Below are 20615 nucleotides of genomic sequence, written 5' to 3'. Positions count from 1 at the left end.
CTGTGGGAGAGCACTTAAACCCGCTTTATGCAGCACGTGGGAACTGAAATCTATCTTAAAACTTTCACACGCTGAAGTAAACCTCTTTGGACAGTTAAGAGTGAAGCATGATTCCAATTTTAATTCTGAAAAGATTGTGCTGCAGTTTGGAAAGCACTGCTATAGAGATTTACAAGCCCTGCACTAAGAATGTGTACTCTGTGCCAATTTCATGTCAGATGCTTGATAAACCTGTAGCAACTGAATTGACTGGCCCTAGGCAGTCACTCTGTCTTCTAGAGCCAGTGCCCAAGCCCGAATAATCTACGTCTGTCACACAGCAAACATATGCAGGCTTCACACAATGAGGTCATGTTTAACAACTGGGCAATTGGCAACCAACGAACACCAGCTAAAAGATATCAAGATCTGTACTGGATATCAATTTAACCTCAACACTTGGTCATGAAAAGTAGAAATATGTTATGAGAAAAATACTATGTCAGCCACTACACACGCTTCTGTTAATTTTTTTGTATTGATAAAGCTTACTCAGAAGTATGGCAGATTTAAAAGCAACATTCCCACACAGAAAATAGCATCATAAAGAAACTTCTGCAAAAGCCAAAATTAAATGTTCCATTTTAAAAATGAAAGTGTTTTCCAAAGTAATAAACCGATGTTATTTCTACAGCAAACCTGCACTCATTTGACGGAACTCACACTAGGATTCCTCATTTGGGTATAATCTTTCTGCAAAAGGTCCACTGAATTCCTTTCGCACCCACCCTCACAGGGTTCATGCCACAGGGGTCTCCTCTGTACAAGATTTAAGCCAGACCCCTTTTTCTATATTGTTACTTCCATTTCCATCTCTTATTATTTCAGTGTGGATTGTAGTACTACAGACCAAGCCATTTCTCCAACTTGTTCAACCCTTGTACCTCCCTCCTCTAGGGAGGAGGTTCTTTGTTACTCTTGAGTGGACCAGGCATGTTGCCTGTCAGGAGTGCCCTTGCTGCCTTCCGAAATCCTCAAGTAGCCAGAATCAACACACAGACTGAGAGGGCTCTTTTCCAAGGCTTTATTTCCATTCAACCTAATGACACATACAGATGCTAATTGCCTGAGCCTAATGAGGGAAACTTAAGAGAGAGCTGCCTATCCGGGGTTTCTAGCCTTAGGGAATCAGTTGGTCTCCATTTGGAGGGTAAAGGCGGGAAGCTTCTGAACTTAAGGGCTAGGAGGCGAAAGTCCACCCCTTTTCCGTGGGGCATCGGGGCGCAGCTGTTGACGTTGCGCCAAGCGGGCTGAGCGCCTCCTCTTGGCGCCTTCCATCTCCCGCTTGTCCCTGCGCCGGCACCTAGTGTCCTGAAGCTCCAGTTGTCCCTCCCCCTGCCCGCCAGGGTCGCTACCACTCTCAGGAATGTGAGCAGGGAGGGGCTCTCCCTCCGGCAGCGCCTCTTGAACAGCACGTGGGTTCCCCTCCCATGGTTTCTATCCCTTCCTCAGAATCAGAACTGCTTTAGGGCTCTATGGGCTCCGATCCAACCCTCACATTGCCATATCAGAGGGTAGTTGCAGGGAACAGACAAACAAAATTAACCTGGATGAGACATTGTCCAGAAGAGTAGTTACTATATAGTTGTTGGATATCTTTTACTTTTGTTAAGTCATAAGCGATCTTACCATTACTTAAAACAAGGTAATAACTGCTAAAATTAACAGAAATTTGGCATTTTCTTACTTGCAAATCCCATATCTTTTAAGGTAGTGACAAAGAGGCCTTCCACTCTTACGATCTTCTTTGGCCTTCAGCACTCCAGATGTAAAGTCACATAATTCAGGTGGAATGTTCGCTTCTGTGCGTTTTAAATAATGCAGTACACCAACAGCATGGCATGCACTCTTTTCTGTCAACAGTAAGACAGATCTTGCCTTTGGTTGCTCTTTTTCTAGAGATGAAACCTTTACAAGGGGATGAAAATGGAACATCTGCCTTCAATTTTTATCATTAGTACGTAGGGTTTTCTAGACGACTGTAACAAAAAACAGGGGTTGCTGCTCCAATAAGCTTAACATCAAAATGTTGATAGTGGCACAGGCAACAGAGAGGAAAGCCTGGGAGAGAGGCAAATGACAAGATGGACAAAATGCAAGCAGATGTAATTACACACTTGGGTCTCATTTTGTTTAGGAATAAACAGGGCTGCCCTATCATTAGGTAGAGTGAGGTAGCAGTCTCAGGCAGCAAATTGTGAGTGGCAAGAAGATGGTGGGAGCTGTGTGTGCCATCTGGCCTGCCCTGTACTCCCTAAGTTAGCCTGCTGCCCTCAAGTGCAGTGGAGGACGCTGTGGTGGAAGATGCTCAGTGTTAAGAAAGATTTAGCTGCCAGTCCACTCTGGTTGGCTTCTGTATGTGGAAAGGTGGTGGTGCACCATCTGGTCTTTCCCCTCAGGTAGCAAAATGTTTTGGGCCATCAACAGAAATAAAGGGGATGAATCTAAAAGCTTCCAGAAGGTGGCGCTGGGGATTACTGCTCTTTTCTGTGGCAACTGTGTCATGGGATTCCACAGAGATAGATTTTATCCCCCATACTATTTAACATCTATACAAAACCACTGGGGAAGCTTATCCAGGGAAGTGATCTAAGGTATCATTATGCAGATAACACCCATCTCTACCTCTCCTTTTCATCTATCCCAAGTGAGGTGGGCGTCCTGAAACAGGGCCTGAGCAGGGTAATGGACTGGATCAATTGAGCAGATTACAGGGGAATCATTAGTAGCTGTTTCATCTGCCCAGTTGAGTGGTAATCATTCGTTCTGGAGGGGTTTGTATTCATCCTGAAGGATCAGATACGCAGGTTGAGAATGCTCCTGGATCCATCATTGTTGTCTGAGGCACACAGGGCCTCAGTGGCTACGAGCATATTAGTATGATATACTACCTGCTACCCGATCTGAAAAGAGATAGCCTGGTGATGGAAGGAAAGCACACTGTGGCTTCTGCCATCAGCCAGGGGACCTAGAGCCACTGGGAGGCTGCATGTCCTGCTTGCAATCCCAGGAATAACATCAAGCCAAGGGGGAGAACAACCTGGCCCATTTACTGGTCAGAAAAGGAGCATTTGCAAGGAGCTCACTTCCCCCTCCCTGCCAGAAAGGCCACTTATTTCTGACAGTTGCCTTGGGACTGCAGACATAAGGGGAAAGAACATTCTGGCCCCATCCATTGGCGAAAGGAACAAGAGCCACCGATAGCTATTCAAGCAAAAACACAAAGGAAGATCAGTCTGGCCGAACTGCATCTGAATTGACTTATAGCTCATCACCTTGTTCTGGTCTTGATAAGCTGATCTCCCTTCCTCTTCCCCTTCCCTCCACTCCCCTTCCCTTGTATGTCTTGTCATTTTAGATTATAAGCCTCTCTTTGTATTGACTGAGCATTGGGAGACAATAACTGTCTGAAAGGCGGGATAAAAACGCAGTAAATAAAATAAAAAATATCCATACTATGATAACCTCTCCAAACCAACCTTTTTGTGAGCCCCACTCATGATTGCGGTACACCATCAGGCTTCCAAACCCCCTTAGATACTCTTTAAGTGCTGGAAGTTCAGTAAGTGCACCACGATGACATTCAAAATGATGGCCATGCAAAGGTCACTCCAGTGAGGAAAAGGAAGAAATGCTCCTGTCAACCATAACCTGAGATGGTGCGCTCCGAGGGCTGACCATGATAGCCTGAGCAGGTGAGGCTGAACCCAAATTGCGACCAGTGTCAGTGTGAGATGGGCTGCCTGACAAAGTGGCAAAGATGGAGGTCTGAGTCTGCTGCTGAACTCTCTCCCTCATAACTCTGATACACTAAATAAAATAGCATTTCCCATTTGTCTTCTTAGACCCAGTGCTGAACAAGCCCATTCACCATAGCCCAGGCCAGAGAGGTAAAAGGGGTAAGATAAGGAAAATTAGAGAGGTTTTTGGAGAATGGCAGGAAAATCTGAGTTTGGATATAAGGAGGAACCAGGAGGAAAATCACAAGGGGGAAAAGCCAGGATAATGTGAGTTCTGTCCTGCATGAAGGCAGGAAATGAACTGGTGTCAAGTGTCTAGCCTCTGGTCTTTTTTGTGATTGATCAGAGAAGTTGAAGCGCAAAACTACTGCTTTTATTATGCAAACTATAGCCAGAACAACAGTGCCAAGTGTTATAATTAGAATCCATGAACAGCAGCGAAGTACTAAGTCTCTAGACAGCTTTGCATTAACACAGGACCACCTAGGCTACAAGCAACTCCTCTTGGTTAATGCACTATGTTATATAGTTGCAAGGAAAACTGGCAGTGGCGGTTTCTTCAATAACCTGAGTGGCTGGTTAAGCTGCTCCCTTATGGTGGGTCTTTCCAAAGGGGCCTTCCCAGGTGGCCAGCCTTTTGGAACACCCCACGAGTTGATGCTGCTTCTCTTGCTTAGCCCGATGTCTCACCCTGGGATCTCTTATTTCTAACATCCTCCTCAAGGTCTGGTATTCCCATGAGTGAAGAGGGCCCTGGCTGGCTACTTTCCGTCTGATTAGTTTGCATCTGGACAACCTCCACTCTGGGACTGTTAGTCTCCTGCAACCTTGGCGCTTCAGCAAACCCTTCTGCCTCCTCCCCCTCTGACTACAAATCAGTTCCCAGGTCTTCTTGAGGTAGCACTGTAGAAGTGCTGGGCCCAATCCCTACAACTGAAAGGGAGGAATCAAGGATGCCATGACCAAGGCAGTTTCTTGGTCATGTGATCCTTGCCTTGCCCTGGGAGCTGGTGGAGGGGACATAACCCATCCGGATGCCACTTTTGCACTAAACAGGGAATGGCTTGGGGCCAGACTATCTAAAGGAATGTCTGCTCCCATATGTACCTGCTAGGATCCTTGGGTCATAATCGGGGGCTCTCTTCTGAGTACCTCCACAAAAATGAAGTTAGGCAGGTGGTTACGAGAGAGGGCCTTCTCAGTTGTGGTGCCCGGTTTTTGGAATGCCCTCCCCAAGGTGGTTCACCTGGCACCCACACTATTATCTTTTTGGTGCCAGATGAAGACACCCAAGCATTTTAGATTATTATTATGATTTTATTTTCAAGGCTTTTTACACTGTTATTGTATTCCTTGTTTTTGACCTGTTCTATTGCGTGAGCTGCTCAGACTTTATGTATATGGTGGCATAGTAATATCTTCCATTCATGAGTGGGTTTCAAGGAAGAGATGCTAAAGAGGTGTTAGGAACATAGGAAGCTGTCTTATACTGAGCCAGACCATTGGTCTATCTAGCTCAGTATTGCTGACACTGACTGACAGTGGCTATCCAGGGTTTCAAGCAGGAATTCTTTCAGCCCTACCTGGAGATGCCAAGGATTGAACCTGTTCTGGGAGAAGGTTCCAGGCATTAATGTCAGCAAGAAAAGAGGAGTCACACATGAGAGTGAAGTGGAGACCTTTGAAGGGCCTACAGTGAGAAAGGTAAGGAGTGAAGGTCACAAGCAGGGACTTGGGGGGTGAGGGGGTTGAAGGAAGAAAGAGGAGGGGAAATACTCAATGACAGTTATTCTGTTTGAAATTTTCAGGATGGTATCTCACAGTGATAAACAGTTTGCTAGGATTTTTGCAGACCTTTTCTAATGAGTTTTGGAAATTAGCAGACATGCTGTATAATCGTGCCCCAAAGATTCTTGGAGATGTGGGAAAACTGAAATGAATTACACTTGTTGCATCTGTAATTCCTAAGGCTGGTAAGCAGTCATCAGTTAAAACTGGAAAGAAAATAAGAAAATGTATCAGGCAAACGCAACTGACATGTCCTTTAAGAGCTATGACTATTACTCAAGAACTAGAAAGAAAACCCATCTTAAAACAACATTCATGGTTAACATTCTATAAGCTCAGTCATAACAAATGTGGCCTCTTTCTCAGCATCTGATTTTTAAATTATGGGAGTGCTCCTGCAAATTACTCCCCCACTTAAAATGACAACGCTGGTAAGCTTACTTGTGAAGAAAGCACCAATATGGCAAAGCACATCCTTCACATAAGAATTATCATATGGGAAGCAGTCATCAGAAGCACTAAAAATAGAATAAAATGGGGCAGCAGATGCTGGGATAACCAACTAATTTTTCTGTTATACATTCCCTCTCTTTTTCTGTTAACTGATTAACCCTTACCCTGGTTTTTAATGAGATATTATTATGTATTATAATTCATTATAAACTGCATGATACGATGTTGCCCTTAGTCTGAGAATAGACAATGCTCTGTAAATTAGACAATTAAATTGTCATCAGGGAAATTGAGAATAACTAGGATTTTGACAAAGGCCTAAAATATACCCACTCAAGAAAAAGGAAAATACTTACCCAATACAACATGCGTGCCAGAGCTAAATCTTTTGTTCCATTTCTCTACAACATAATCAAAATGAAATCCAATTCCTGGACTCAATTTCAAGCAAAATATTGAACTGCTCGCTACCGCCTGATTACAAAAATAAGAATAATTTCAAACAATGTGAACTACAGAAGAGTTACAATTACTGAAGAATGTTCTGGCAGACAAGTTGTTTTAAAAACACACACAACTGTACTAGAATGCTACTACATTCAGGATTAAAAGTCTGCTCATGAGATGCCTTATATTTCCAAGTTCTAACATAGTTCCGTTTCATATACCTTTTAAATGAAAGTTTGTGTCTCTACATAACTGTATTCGTTTCTATATCAAACCAATACATTGACCTTTTCTGACATAAGGAGAAACAAACTCCTTCATTTGGAATGAATGTCAAATCAACGTACAAACAACTTGTACCTATCAGTGGTAAAAATGTTGCCCCTGTCCCATCCACACAGTGCATGTTGGGGCAAAAAATCCCAACTTCAAATATAAGCTGATGGGATCTGAGCTAGTGGTGACTGTCCAGGAAAGAGATCTTGCAGTTGTGGTGGACAGCTTGATGAAAATGTCAACCCAGTGTGTGGCTGCTGTGGAAAAAGGCAAATTCCATGTTAGGCGTAATTAGGAAAGCAACTGAGAATAAAACTGCCAATATCATACTGCCCTCATACAAATCTATGGTGCGATCACACTTAGGATACTGTGTAGTTCTGGTCACCACACCTAAAAAAATATATTGTAGAGTTGGAAAAAGTGCAGAAAAGGGCAACTAAAATGATCCAGGGGCTGGAGCAACTCCCCTATGAGGAAAGGTTACAACAGCTGGGATTGTTTAGCTTGGAGAAAAGGTGAATAATGGGAGACATGATAGAGGTGTACAAAATTATGTATAGTGTGGAGAAAGTGGACAGGGAAATGTTTTTCTCCCTCTCTCATAATACTAGAACCTGGGGTCATCTATTGAAGCTGATTGGTGGGAGATTCTGGACAGATAAAAGGAAGGACTTCTTCACACAGTGCATAGCTAAACTATGGAATTGCTACCACAAGATGCAGTGATGGCCACCAATTTGGATGGCTTTAAAAGGGGGTTAGACAAATTCATGGAGGATAAGGCTGTCAATGGCTACTAGTCCTGATGGCTGTATGCTACCTCAGTATCAGAGGCAGTATGCCTATGTATACCTGTTGCTGGGAAAAATGGGCAGGAGGGTGCTACTGCACTCATGTTCTGCTTGTGAGTTCATGGCAGCTGGTTGGCCAGTGTGTGAACAGAATGCTGAACTAGATGGACCCCTGGTCTGATCCAGCATGGCATTTCTTATGTTCTTAAAGTGTGCTGTCCTGCTTGGGATACTGGTTTGTGCTGTTCTATCCCAAAAGGCCATCCCAGTTGCTTGTTTCACCTATCAAACTCAGAGGCACTACTCAATCTCCTCTGCAAGGGAATCAGGAGCACAGTACTATGGTAGCTGTGGATACAGTCTAGGAACAGAACACATATCCCAGTGTGTGTGCATGTGTGCTGGGGGGGGGGGGGTGCTGCCAACTTCCCCACTTTGCTAAAAAAAAACACACAAAAAAACAAGGAATAAATAATCTGCATTATGTGCCATTTTGGAGAATCCCCTGAACCTCTAGAGCTGTTTTGCAGGACTTTGGCAACCCAAGTGGAAGCACCTTCTGCTGAACTACAGGGATCTTTGGATTCAACCATTTACCTTCTGGCTTTAAAAGAATACTAGCTAAAGTGAAATGAGATGAGGAGGATGAGCCAGCAAGGAACACTGGTCTTATGGTGAAGTTTTTACATCTTCAGTGGATGGCAGGTATTCTGATACAAGTTACTCCCCACACTTGCTTCATTGCAGTCTTTTGTCCTTCCTGGGGGGGAATGTCATCCCCCCACCCCACTGCAGAATGTAGTGCAGAAGGACCCAACACTCCTTATTTAAAAGACACAACCTAAACCATTGGTCAAAAGCTTCAGAACTATAAAACGGGAGGAAGAAGGTGGTGACTAGACAGAAGGTCATCTTCCAGACTAAAATTATTTTAGGCTGAAAGCCCAGGAAGATTGCAACCAGCCGTTCCAAAGCCTATCTCTCAAGCAGGAAGGTTGCCAGAATCAGAAACAGACCCTGGTGGGCCAAATATTCTGTACTGACTATGGAAAAGAAACGTTTGCAGTAAGGGTACTGTTCCTTTTCTCCCACAGTGGAGGAGGCTATCCTGATTTGGGATGCTGAACAGAGAAATTCTATCCTGGGTAGGATGATTCACTGCTTGGATATGAAGGCTGTAACACATGCTGGAGACTATATCTCCCAAAAGCTGTATCAGTCAGGCATAAACGTTTGAGTTCTAATGTTTTGAAAAGGAAGACACACCAGATTTCTTCTACAGAAACACTAGTACTGAATTCAGCCTTCAAGCCCAGAGGTGCTGCACATTCCCCTGGTGGAATGTGCTGTTACACCTGATGGAATAGGCAGACACGGAGAGTGATAAGCTAGGAAGATGCATGTTTTGAGCCATTTGGCTACTGTAGAACTATACACCTTCTCCCTATGATTGATGAAAAGCAATTAGGATTATGTCAGACCTGTGTTTGCCTGATATATATGTTCAGAGGTCTGTGGAGGATCCAATATATGAAGGCGTTTTCTCTGAAGGTGGAGATCAGTGCAAACAACCTTGAGAAGTCTTCTGTGCAGAATACAGACTAGTGCATAGGGACAGATCTCCCTGGTGAAGAGCTTCTATGTTGGTCCAGAGTCTCCCACCTGAACTTGCATCTCTGGAGAAATCTGTTCCAATAATTAAGGTCCAGGATTGCTCTCTATTCACTGTTCCACTTTGGTATTATGAAAAAGATGGAACATGCACTCAAAAATTGCTGATGCAACTAAACACGTTTTGTTACCTGAATATCCAGTAGATAATGGATAGCCTGAACATATGAGAGAGAGAGAGAGAGAGAGAGATCATGAAGACTGGACCATTGGACATTTACTATGAAGGTTCCTTCTGGTTTGGCTTGGTGGAGGCATTCAACAATGGGTTAATTCCCCCTACTGCTCAGGAAGGCAGGGATTATGTCACCTAGATTTTCCCTCTGGAGAGAGAAAGATGTACCCTGTTGGAGAGTCTATCAGCACTAAGGTGAAAAGTAACTGTGTGGGCTGCACACAGCTCTTCTTGTGATTGATGAGGAAACCATGCAGACTGAGGCAGGATACCGTGAGGTCTAGATCCTGGTACACTTTGTACGTGGCTGAAGATGGAAGGAGGTCATTGAGATAGGGATGGTGATGGATGTCTTTCTGCCAGAGGTGTGTGGCTAGAGAAATCATGATATTTGAGAAGACTCCTGGTGTGGAGGCCAACCTGAAGTGCATGGCCTCGTACTGGAAGTGCTGTGACTGGTATTTGAACCTCAGGAATTTCCAATGATGCAGGATGATTGGGATGAGGAAATACATCTCCATCAGGTTGATGGAAGACATGAATTGGCCTGGATGAATTACCTCTTTGATGGCTTGAAGAATCTGTATGTGGAACGTGCAGTAGGTGATGGACTTGTTGAGGTATTTTAAGTCCAGTATTGCTCTCCAGGAACTGTCCTTTTGGGGCATGACAAAAAGATTAAATCTTTTTTTGGAATTGGTTCTATGGATAGCCTGGGAGACAAGTATTTGCTTGGTTTTTGACCTGAGTGAAGGAATGGAAGAAAATGGTCCCCTGATCTATTTTTAAATTTTAGGGAATAGCTCTCCCAGATGGGAGTTGAGAACACAGGAGTCTGTTGAGGTGGCTTCCCAGTCTGTAAGAAAATTCTGAAGACTCCCTCCCACCAGCTGGGCCTAATAGTCAAAACTGCTGTCATCTTGACTTGGTGGCTTAGGAGGCAGAGGGAGGCTTGGAGGAGAGGAAGGAGCTATTATTGCTTCTTGACTGGAAGCAGTTATATGACCAGGAAGGTTTAGGGAATCTATAGCATTTAGATCAAAAGAAACATTGTTCCAGAGGAATGAAAGGAAGAAAAAGGCCTGCTGGAAGGTTCCTTATTCTTCTTCTTAGATAAGGATGACCTAGCTTTTAAAATTTTCTTTAGTCTTCATCAAGATGCCCTTAAGGGCTTCTTCTTCTCAAAGATGGGCCCCTCTGAAGGGTATAGTGGCCAAGTTCCAGTATTTTAATCAAACAGTTCTGTGAGCCACAGTAGTGTCTGCAATAGCATTAGCATTAAAGGTGTCTGCGTCCAGAGTGGCATCTGCCAAGGTGGCAAATGATTTGGACAGCTTGATTAACCCTCTATAAAATGTGTTTCTATTCAAGTCTTTTTTGGATATGATATCTTCCACCAAATTGAGGCCTGGGCAAAAAGAGACTGCTAAAGCTCTCAGTGCAAAGACAGAGGCTTCATGATGCTTTTTGAAGGGCTGAATCAGACCGTCTTTCCCCTTTGTTCTTTACGGGGCATCCTCGTCCTTTGGCATAACGGTGCCTGATAGGAGAGCTGCCACACAAGCATCTGTGAGTGGGACATTTAGATCTCCCATTGTTTGTTATAAGATTGCGCCACATTTACACCCCTTTTTCCTTGGAGTGGTGATGCCTATTCCTCTTTAATTATGTTATTAAATGAAAAGGGTACTTCTCTGTTTGAAGATTAAGGCTCAGTAAATATTGCAGCTCCTTTGGAGAATGGCTGTGGTTTTCAGGTTCTGTTGGTTGTAAGGCTAGAGGGGCGATGGCTTTAGACAGTAAATGCAAAAAAATCATCACTGTTTGTGCTGGGGGTGCAGGAAGAAAAAGAAATCAACAAGCCTGGAAGATCCACCATGGAATCGGTAGTAGTACAGCGTCTGGCCCTCAGGAAGCCCAGCCATGAATGGTGACTTCCGCCTGCTTTCAAGCACCAGCATCTCTTTTACTCCTTTCCGCACTATTGTAGTGAAGTGGGTTCTCTTTTCTGCCACTGACAGAGCTCAAGTAGCAGGGATAATGGATTAGTGCTGCTGGCCATATGGCCACTCAACAACTGGATAAACTAATTGCAGCTGAGGCAGTAAATCAGTAGGGTTGTAAATCAGTTATGAATAAATCAACAAGATTACATACATCAAATAATTATCAATTATGACAAGTAAAACCAATAATCAGTTATTCATGAAAGTAAAGTAGATCAGTAAATAAAATCAATTAATTGAAGCTGTAGAAGAGACAACTAAGGCAGTTAACAATGAAAGAACTCCACAAAATCCTTGTTGCTATAGAGCAGGCAGGACTGGAACTGAAAGTTGGGGAAGGACAAAATAGTAAAATGACTAACATGACCCTGCCTGTGGAACAAGTGGAAGAAGTAACCTGTATCAGGATGCTCTCCTCTACGAGAGGGAGAACATGTGCTCAGTTTCCATAGCACTGCACTCCTGATTCTAATGGAAAAGTAGCTGGAGCTAATCTGAACTGCCTCTCTTTTTACTTTAAAGGCAGTGGTAACAGTAGGAAGGAGTATAAATGGGTAGGAGCCAGGTGAGGCATAGGAGTGAGGAGAGTTCCCCTGCACTTCCTCCTCTGCAATCTCTACTTTGCCCCAGTTTCCATATTCTGGCTCATAGGGACCCAAAAGCTCCATGGTATTCACATTTTGTTTATCCCTTCCATCAGGAAGTTGGCATCCCATTTTCTATGCCCTGTGGTACACAACAGAACAGTAGTACACCACCCAACAGATCACCAGTTTATAGGTTAGACAGGCTAATGATGTTCCCAGCACAGGATCAAGTAAGAAACAGAACCATTCCCTTATGGAATGCCATCATACTTCTTATGCAGCTATGTATTTATCTATTAACTGGACTGGGGAGGGGGCAGGGGGAGAGAAGGGGGCTGTATTTTTCTTTCAGTCTGGATGTCTCATAAACCCAGTCAATGATTACAAGAGAAGCCATCCATTTATAGCAATCTAACACACGTGACAGCGAGGCTTGAAAGTCTGCATTGGGAGTGGTGGAGGGGGGGTGGAGATACCTTGTAAATTATCTCTGTTTCTTCCACAGAACTGGTGAAAATCAATGTCTTCTGAGTATTAGTAGGAGTAAAATCCAGTGTTTGAAGTAAAGTAGATATTCTGTCATACTCAAGGCAGAGCTGTACCACCTAAAGTTACATGTAGTTCAAAATTGCCAAATGTTAGATTAAATGGTTCTTAATTTTTTTTAAATCCAACTGCTAGTTTATTTCTGTTTCTGCTTTAAATTATATTAAGAAATAAAAATATAAGGAGATACTGACCTAATCCTATTTAAAAGTATATTTTTTTTAAAGACAGATGGAATTCCAAAATGCTTCAGTTTATACTTTTGCTAGACCAACTGTTCTGGAAGCAAACATTTATGAATTTCAGAGGTGCTCAGAAATCTTTTTTTTTTTTTAACAGAAAAATCTTACTTCCAAGTAATCTGATCAAGACATCCTGTACACATAAAAATGACTTTCCCATCCTAATAAAATGAATCCATGAAAAGGTTTTATAGTTTTACCCATAACTAACCCAGCAGAATGTTTCTAAGCAAGTTCTCAACTTTTTAACTAACGGGACTGACCAGTGGTATTCTATACATAACCAATCTTAATCTCCAAGACTTCCCTTAGAATGTTTAGGCTGCAATGTTCATAACATTCATGGTTGCCACACTTCTCACAAAAGTTTAGTTAAACTTTGGAGGGGCTCAATCCTTAACCCAAAACAAACTACATACTGTATATTATCTCTGTATTGCTTCTGAAGAAACGCCAGTTTATGCATCTCTAAGCACAAACACCCACATTTCACTTATACAGAATCATTCTAGTGTCTAGCAGCTACAGGTTCAATGCATCAACCAAGCCAAAATACACCATTAGATATATAAGAGCTGTTAAAAAACCCAAAGCTTCACCTGTTGTACTTTCCCATATATTGCACCTTCTTCCATAGATGTGATCACAACATATGGATCATTCATGAATTCTTTTGTTAAATGTTCTATGTTTTTGTTCCACCGGCTTCCAACAGCAACAATCTGCTGAGGTGCAGATTCCTTTTCTTCAACATTCAAATTTGTTTTGTAGTATTCTAAAATCCTAAATATCTATAAAAAGAAGAATTAGCCTTCATTATTAACTTCTACACGTCAAAAGAGTAAATACTATAGGTAAAAATACTGATAGAACCATAGAAAGATAGTAACTGTGAGCATTCTAATAAACCAGTTGCTGTTTTGGAATGAATCAGGCCTTTGGTCTCCATAGCAGCACATGCACTGCCTGGCTCCACACCGGCTCTCTTCTCTTCCTGCCTATCCATATGGCCAATCCCAATCCTAGAGAAAAGGAATCATGTTTTGCAATGTGTATTTGAAGTGGCATTGAGTATAGTTGAATATTTGAAGGGGTGAAATCTTGGGCCAGCTGAAGCTTTATCTTTTTTAGAAGAGGCTTAGACTGAAAATTTGAAGCACTTTTTTTATCATATGATGAAAACGCACACTTACTTGCTCATGGGCTTCTGAGAACAGTACATCAACTTCATCCAACACAAGATGACAGAGCCTAAGGAACAGTAAGCTGTGGCATTCAAGCAGTCGCAGAAGGCTATATGGGGTTGTTATCATGACTTCACCTATAAAATAAGTTGTCACCATGTGTTCCTATTGAAATTTCACCCATGTGAAGTAGTAAATGCTACTAATCTACCCAAATTCACCTATACTAACTAGTAATACAATGCTCAAAGACAACCTAAGAGAAAAGAACCCATTCTCTTATTTATGAACGTTTCCCTACCTTGTCACCTAAAGGTGATTCACACTCACCAACGTCCATAATGTAGTGGTAGAGCCCATGTTTTGTATGCAACAGGTCAAAGGTTTAATCCCTGGCACCTCTACATAGGCCTGGGAAAGATCCCTGCCTGAAACCTACAGAGCCAGTCAGGGAGCATAGACAATACTGAGCTAGATGGCAGTTCCTATGTTAGACAAATTCATAGAAGATAAGGCAATGAATGGCTACTATGATGGCTGTATATTACTTCCAGTGTCAGAGACAGTATACCTCTCCTGGTATAGAGACAAGATTCTATTCTTAAAAGTGCCCCCAAAATAATTTTAAATAGATTAATTCCCACAGAGATCTGGTTAGCCAGTGTGGATGAATGCTGGACTAGATAGTTTTGTGATCTGGTCCAGCATGCTCTTAAGTTCCTAGGAGAAGGGTGGAAAACTTGTAGACCTCCAAATGTTTTCGCATACACCTCCCATCATCTCTCACCATTAGCTAAGCTGGTTAGGGCTGAAGGGAGTTGTAAGCCAAAATATCTGGAGGGCTACAAGTTGCCCACCCCTGTCCTAGGACTACTGGATGAGTGGCAATTTACAAGCCGTATTAAGATGCATTACCAGCTAAAAGACAGATCTGCATAACTAGGAACATACTAAGAATGTGAAATCCAATTTTGTAATTGTGAGAAATTCAGCTTTCATTTGCTTACATAACATCTATGCACAACACCTATGGCCACATCAACTTTCGCACGTAATGCTGAGCCAGGATTTGTTTTAATCATTATTTGCTGAACAAACCGCAGCATGTTTTGCCAAATCCTTGTATCTCCCCCCACCCCCTTCTGACAGTCCCCAGCTGATATTCTCAACACATTTGTGGCGGTCAAGGACTAGCAACACCTCACCTGCTCATTTAGCACTGGCCAGCTGCACCAACAGGACAGGGAACTCTCCTCAGGATTGCTGACTGGTGAGCCAAACAAGCTTCTCTCCCTTCCTACACATGCCTAACAGAGGCTTGATTTCTGAGTTGTTAACCCTTCCTAGCACCAGACAGGAAGAGAAAAAGTTCTCTTCAAGACTGCTCGTGGTGCTGGAGTTTGAGCACCTCAGTGACGTCATGAGCTAAACCGCGAAGGGACACCCAAGACAGGAAGGTCATGGCAGAGAGGTCAGACTACATACGATCCCTGGGGAAGGAAATGGCAACCCACCCCAGTATTCTTGCCATGAAAACTAAATGGATCAGTACAACCAGAGATATGTCGGTATGCCATCGGAAGATGGGACTCCCAGGTCGGAAGATGGTCAAAATGCTACTGGGGAGGAACAGAGGATAAGTTCAACTAGCCCCAGATGTGATGACGCAGTTAGCTCAAAGCCGACAGGATGGCTAGCAGCCGACGGTGCTGGTGGTGAACGACGTAAAGATCAACACACCATAGGAACCTGGAATGTAAGATCTATGAGCCAGGGCAAATTGGATGTAGTTATTGGGGAGATGTCAAGATTAAATATATTTTGGGTGTCAGTGAACTGAAATGGACTGGAATGGGCCACTTCACATCAAATGACCACCAGATCTACTACTGTGGACAAGAGGACCACAAAAGAAACGGAGTAGCCTTCATAATTAATAATAAAGTGGCTAAAGCAGTGTTTGGATACAATCCAAACAATGACAGAATGATCTCAATTTGAATTCAGGGTAAGCCATTTAACATCACAGTGATCCAAATATATGCCCCAACCACAGATGCTGAAGAAGCAGAAGTAGATCAGTTCTATGAGGATCTGCAGCACCTACTGGATAGTACGCCAAAAAAAGATGTTATTTTCATTACAGGAGACTGGAATGCTAAGGTGGGTAGTCAAATGACACCTAGAATTACATGCAAGCATGGTCTGGGAGAACAAAATGAAGCAGGACATAGGCTGATAGAATTTTGCCAAGACAACGCACTGTGCATAACAAACACGCTCTTCCAATAACCTAAGAGATTACTTTATATATGGACTTCACCAAACGATGGACACCGAAATCAGATTGACTATATCCTTTGTAGCCAAAGGTGGTGGACATCTATGCAGTCGGTAAAAACATGACCTGGAGCTGATTGTAGTTCAGATCACAAACTTCTTATTGCACAATTTAGAATCGGACTAAAGAGAATAGGGAAGACCCACAGATCAGTTAGATATATGCTCACTAATATTCCTCATGAATATGCAGTGGAGGTAAAGAATAGATTTAAGGGACTAGATTTAGTAGATAGGGTCCCGGAAGAACTATGGACACAAGTTCGCAACATTGTTCAGGAGGCAGCAACAAAAAACATCCCAAAGAAAAAGAAGTGTCTGCTGAGACACTGGAAGCAGCCCAAGAAAGAAGGAAAGCAAAAGGCAACAATGATAGGGGGAGATATGCCCAATTAAATGCAAAATTCCAGAGGTTAGCCAGAAAAGATAAGGAATTATTTTTAAACAATCAATGCACGGAAGCGGAAGAAGATAATAGAATAGGAAGGACAAGACACCTCTTCCAGAAAATTACAAACATTGGAGGTAAATTCAAATTGATTGATAACTGGCAAAGAAAACGTGGAGGCAGTGACAGACTTTGTCTTTCTAGGCGCAAAGATTACTGCAGACGCTGACTGCAGCCAGGAAATCAGAAGACGTTTACTTCTTGGGAGGACAGCAATGACAAATCTTGATAAAATAGTGAAGAGCAGAGACATCACACTGACAACAAAGGTCTGCATAGTTCAAGCAATGGTATTCCCCATAGTAACCTATGGCTGCGAGAGCTGGACCATAAGGAAGGCTGAGCGAAGGAAGATAGATGCTTTTGAACTGTGGTGCTGGAGGAAAATTCTGAGAGTGCCTTGGCCTGCAAGAAGATCAAACCAGTCCATACTCCAGGAAATAAAGCCAGACTGATCACTTGAGGGAATGATATTAAAGGCAAAACTGAAGTACTTTGGCCACATAATGAGAAGACAGGATACCCTGGAGAAGATGCTGATGCTAGGGAAAGTGGAAGGCAAAAGGAAGAGGGGCCGACCAAGGGCAAGGTGGATGGATGATATTCTGGAGGTGACGGACTCAACCTTGGGGGAGCTGGGGGTGGCGACAGCCAACAGGAAGCTCTGGCGTGGGTTGGTCCATGAAGTCACAAAGGGTCGGAAGCAACTGATCGAATAAACAAGGAGCAGCCCACATAGATTAATTAGCAGAGGCAAAGGGAGATGTGCATATTTATCCTGTTGACACTGAAACACACCAGAGGGAAATACACCCTATACCTTTCCCCTCAATAGCAACCAGTACCTCCAAGCCTCCAGCAAAGCGCTGTAAAGGAGGTTTTACCCAATTACTCGCCATGCACCTTCTGGATATCAAACACAGGGATTGCCTTATTCATTACTCCACCCTAAAATATCTGCCATTCTCTTATTTAGCACCCAACTATTCAGCAGTTCGCCCATGCAAAGTGCATCCTATAACTGGAGATGTTTTAACCCACCAAAGGAAAAAACATTAACACTTTTCTATGCATCTGGAGAACACTGCAGTCAACACTTAACTTGCTGCTGATCAATCCCAATATCTACCTATTGTGAATCTTTCCCTGCTCACCAGAGCCCACTCATCCAATAAACATGCATTTATTTTCATGGAGAAAATTTACTGTTCATTAATTAGTACAGCAGATGAAAGCAATAACATTTCTCATCAGACTATGAAACAGCATTCTCCAACCTGGTGCCCTTCAGATGTATTGGGACTACAACTCCTAGTATTCCTTGCCAGCATAGTCCACCACATCTGGAGAGCTCCAGGTTGGGGAAGGCTGCTATAATGAGTGGGGAGATGTATATGATAAGGTCAAATGTTAATGAGGTAGGCAGAGATGTCTTTAAAATAGTCTTCTCCTTGCAAAGCAGCAGTGAACCCAGGCAGGTGAGAATGAGGGCAAATTTGGGAAAGGTTCGAAGAGTTGCTTAGCTTGTGGAGCAGGTCTGTTTTCTAGTCACTCTTGCCTCTGTTGCTTGGTGAGCAGCTGGGGCAGGGCACTGACACAAACTAGGAGTAAGTCAGGATTCCAGATTTGGACACAACAAACTACGGTTAAAGCAAGCAAAGGTTCCTAAGCCAAAAACAAACCATGGGTTCAAAATGAAGTTTGTCACCTGGGGATGTTCAAACAAACCACAATTAGGCTAAACAAATCCTGGCTCAGCGTTATGTGCAAACGTGGCCAGCATCTGTGCAGAAGAAGAGCCTTGCTATATTCTGTGTCATCTTGCTTCCCATAGTCTACAGCAGGGCTGGGCAACATGTAGCATTTTGCAATGTGCCTTCCAACCCCACCCCAAAATTCAGGGGGACCCTCCCCCAAATCTATGTTTGTTTTACCCTTTCCCTACTCTGTAGCAGCTCCAGATGCCATTTTGTTTTTATTTTGCCTTAGTTTTTGGCATCTGTGCATGTAGCCCAGCGGGGGTGGGGTGATGAAATTGTCCACCCGTAGTCTAGTGTGTAACTGCTCCTTCCAGTGTTCGGATATATAAAGACATATTTTGTTATTTCATCTTGCAAATCATTTCGAATTTTTTGGGAAGAACAAGGCACAGATGTAATTAAGGAATATAAAAACAGAATTAGGCAGAGTAAAAGGAACAATGCGTTGTGCAGGCCCTAACAGAATTTTGAAACTCTAATACATGGTTTAAAAACAGAATTATATAATTTAATACTGACAAAAGCTCTCTGGGAAGTTACATGGTTATCCTTTCAAAGACAGTTTGAATGTGACTATTACTGTATGATTTTACATCACCTACAGTGGTATAAAATACTGCATTTTGTATTTTGCACAACATATTGCATATACCACATACTGCATTTTGTATGTCCTTATGGTCCAGACAAGTTCATTCATTCTTATTTTCAATCTAAGTGAGCAAGTTATCCTTACATCCTCTTGGAATCCTTACACTCTTGATTTCTTCCTTATTCATTCCCAGCAAGAGCAATATTGGGTGAAGAGGCCTGGAACAACGGCTATAAGTTTCCAGAAACTCAAAGACCAGTTCTGCTTTCTTCTGTCCAGGGCATACAATTAATGCTATTGGCTAAATAAAAACATAAAATATATCATACTAAGATGAGAAATGTATAAATCAGGTAAACACAAAGCATAAAACAGTAAAAGACTAAAAAGATTAAAACATATTAAAATTATACTTGTTTAAAAAACACAATGCCAATAAAAACCGTAACGGATCAATTAAGGAATGCCTCCTGGAACAGTGATGTTTTCAGGAGGCACTGGAAGCAATGTAGTATTGGTGCTTGCTTGACTTCCAGGGGCAGGGAATTCCAAAGAAAGGGGGCTGCCACGTTGAAGGCTCTTCTCCTGGTGGACTCCAATCAGGCCATAGGTCCATGTACAACCACCAGGAGCAAGCCCTCTGATGACCTGTGACTGGGCACATTGGTAAGGGATCCAATGATGTCCAACCATCAACAGAATGGATTCCCTTCCACCCCTACAGCCCCCCTCTCATCTGCTCCTGAGGGTTGGGGGACCCTCTGGAAGAGATTCTAGGAAATGCAGAGGGCTGAAATCGGGAGGAGAGGAAGTCAAATTGCGCAAGCAGAAGTCCTCTCCCCATAGGTTGGATGTCAGCCTTTGTCTGGTTCCACAAAATTAGAGATATATTTCTATTGATAGATTTATGTTCTCTTTACTTGATTTAAAATCTTAATCTTGAGTCCTATTGCTGCAGCTATTCATATGAGCTGGGACCATTCAAAAGTTTACTGTTAAGTGTCTGTAATCATCTGGGCAGGCAATTGACTGGACTAGCCATTCCAGAAAACACAGAAACAAAACAAAACAAAACAAACAAACAAACAAAAAACAACCACAGAAAGAGAGCAACATATTCACTGCTTAAAACACCCCCTATATTTTCTCAAGACCTTGTTGAAATTTAGGAGGTGTTGGAACATAAACCGAATATTCTACTTACACCATTTCTTGCTGGCAAAGATATGTAGCAACTTCTTGATTGCAAAAATGTAATAATTGGTGGAAGATATAAAAGTGGGTCATTTTCAGGAGAGATGATAACTGAATCACATCCACGAGCTATCGCTGGCCAGGAATAAGACTGTATATGATTAGGACCTAGGAACTGATTCCTTAGAAGCTCCTACCAGAAAAGAGACATAAATTATTAGATTAAATATTTAAGTATTTGCTTAAGCTTGATTCTTTAGCAGCGCAAGTGGCTGCTGCAGAAACTCCAAGGAAATCACCACCCATGCAGAGTTCTGCTCTATGTACATACGG

The 20615-nt window shown here is 42.7% G+C and overlaps 1 protein-coding gene across 2 annotated transcripts in view; it reads right to left on the bottom strand.

The window, feature by feature from the left end:
- The window catches only part of TDRD12 (tudor domain containing 12), a 60317-nt gene that overhangs the window by 19558 nt on the left and 20144 nt on the right, over positions 1–20615 (bottom strand). For both annotated transcript variants that reach the window (XM_084813092.1, XM_084813091.1), the window contains 8 exons: positions 20293–20475; positions 19233–19389; positions 13958–14085; positions 13364–13555; positions 12453–12581; positions 6377–6494; positions 5634–5773; positions 1727–1947 (listed from right to left, as the gene is read on the bottom strand). In XM_084813092.1, the coding sequence (XP_084669218.1) occupies positions 1727–1947; positions 5634–5773; positions 6377–6494; positions 12453–12581; positions 13364–13555; positions 13958–14085; positions 19233–19389; positions 20293–20475 (1268 nt within the window). The remainder of the gene's footprint in view (positions 1–1726; positions 1948–5633; positions 5774–6376; positions 6495–12452; positions 12582–13363; positions 13556–13957; positions 14086–19232; positions 19390–20292; positions 20476–20615) is intronic.

Source organism: Heloderma suspectum, chromosome 8 (genome assembly GCF_057233095.1).
Source record: "Heloderma suspectum isolate Gila_16-S chromosome 8, 16-S_ref, whole genome shotgun sequence".
NCBI classification, from domain to species: domain Eukaryota; kingdom Metazoa; phylum Chordata; class Lepidosauria; order Squamata; family Helodermatidae; genus Heloderma; species Heloderma suspectum.
This window is presented reverse-complemented; position numbering and strand designations above follow the sequence as displayed.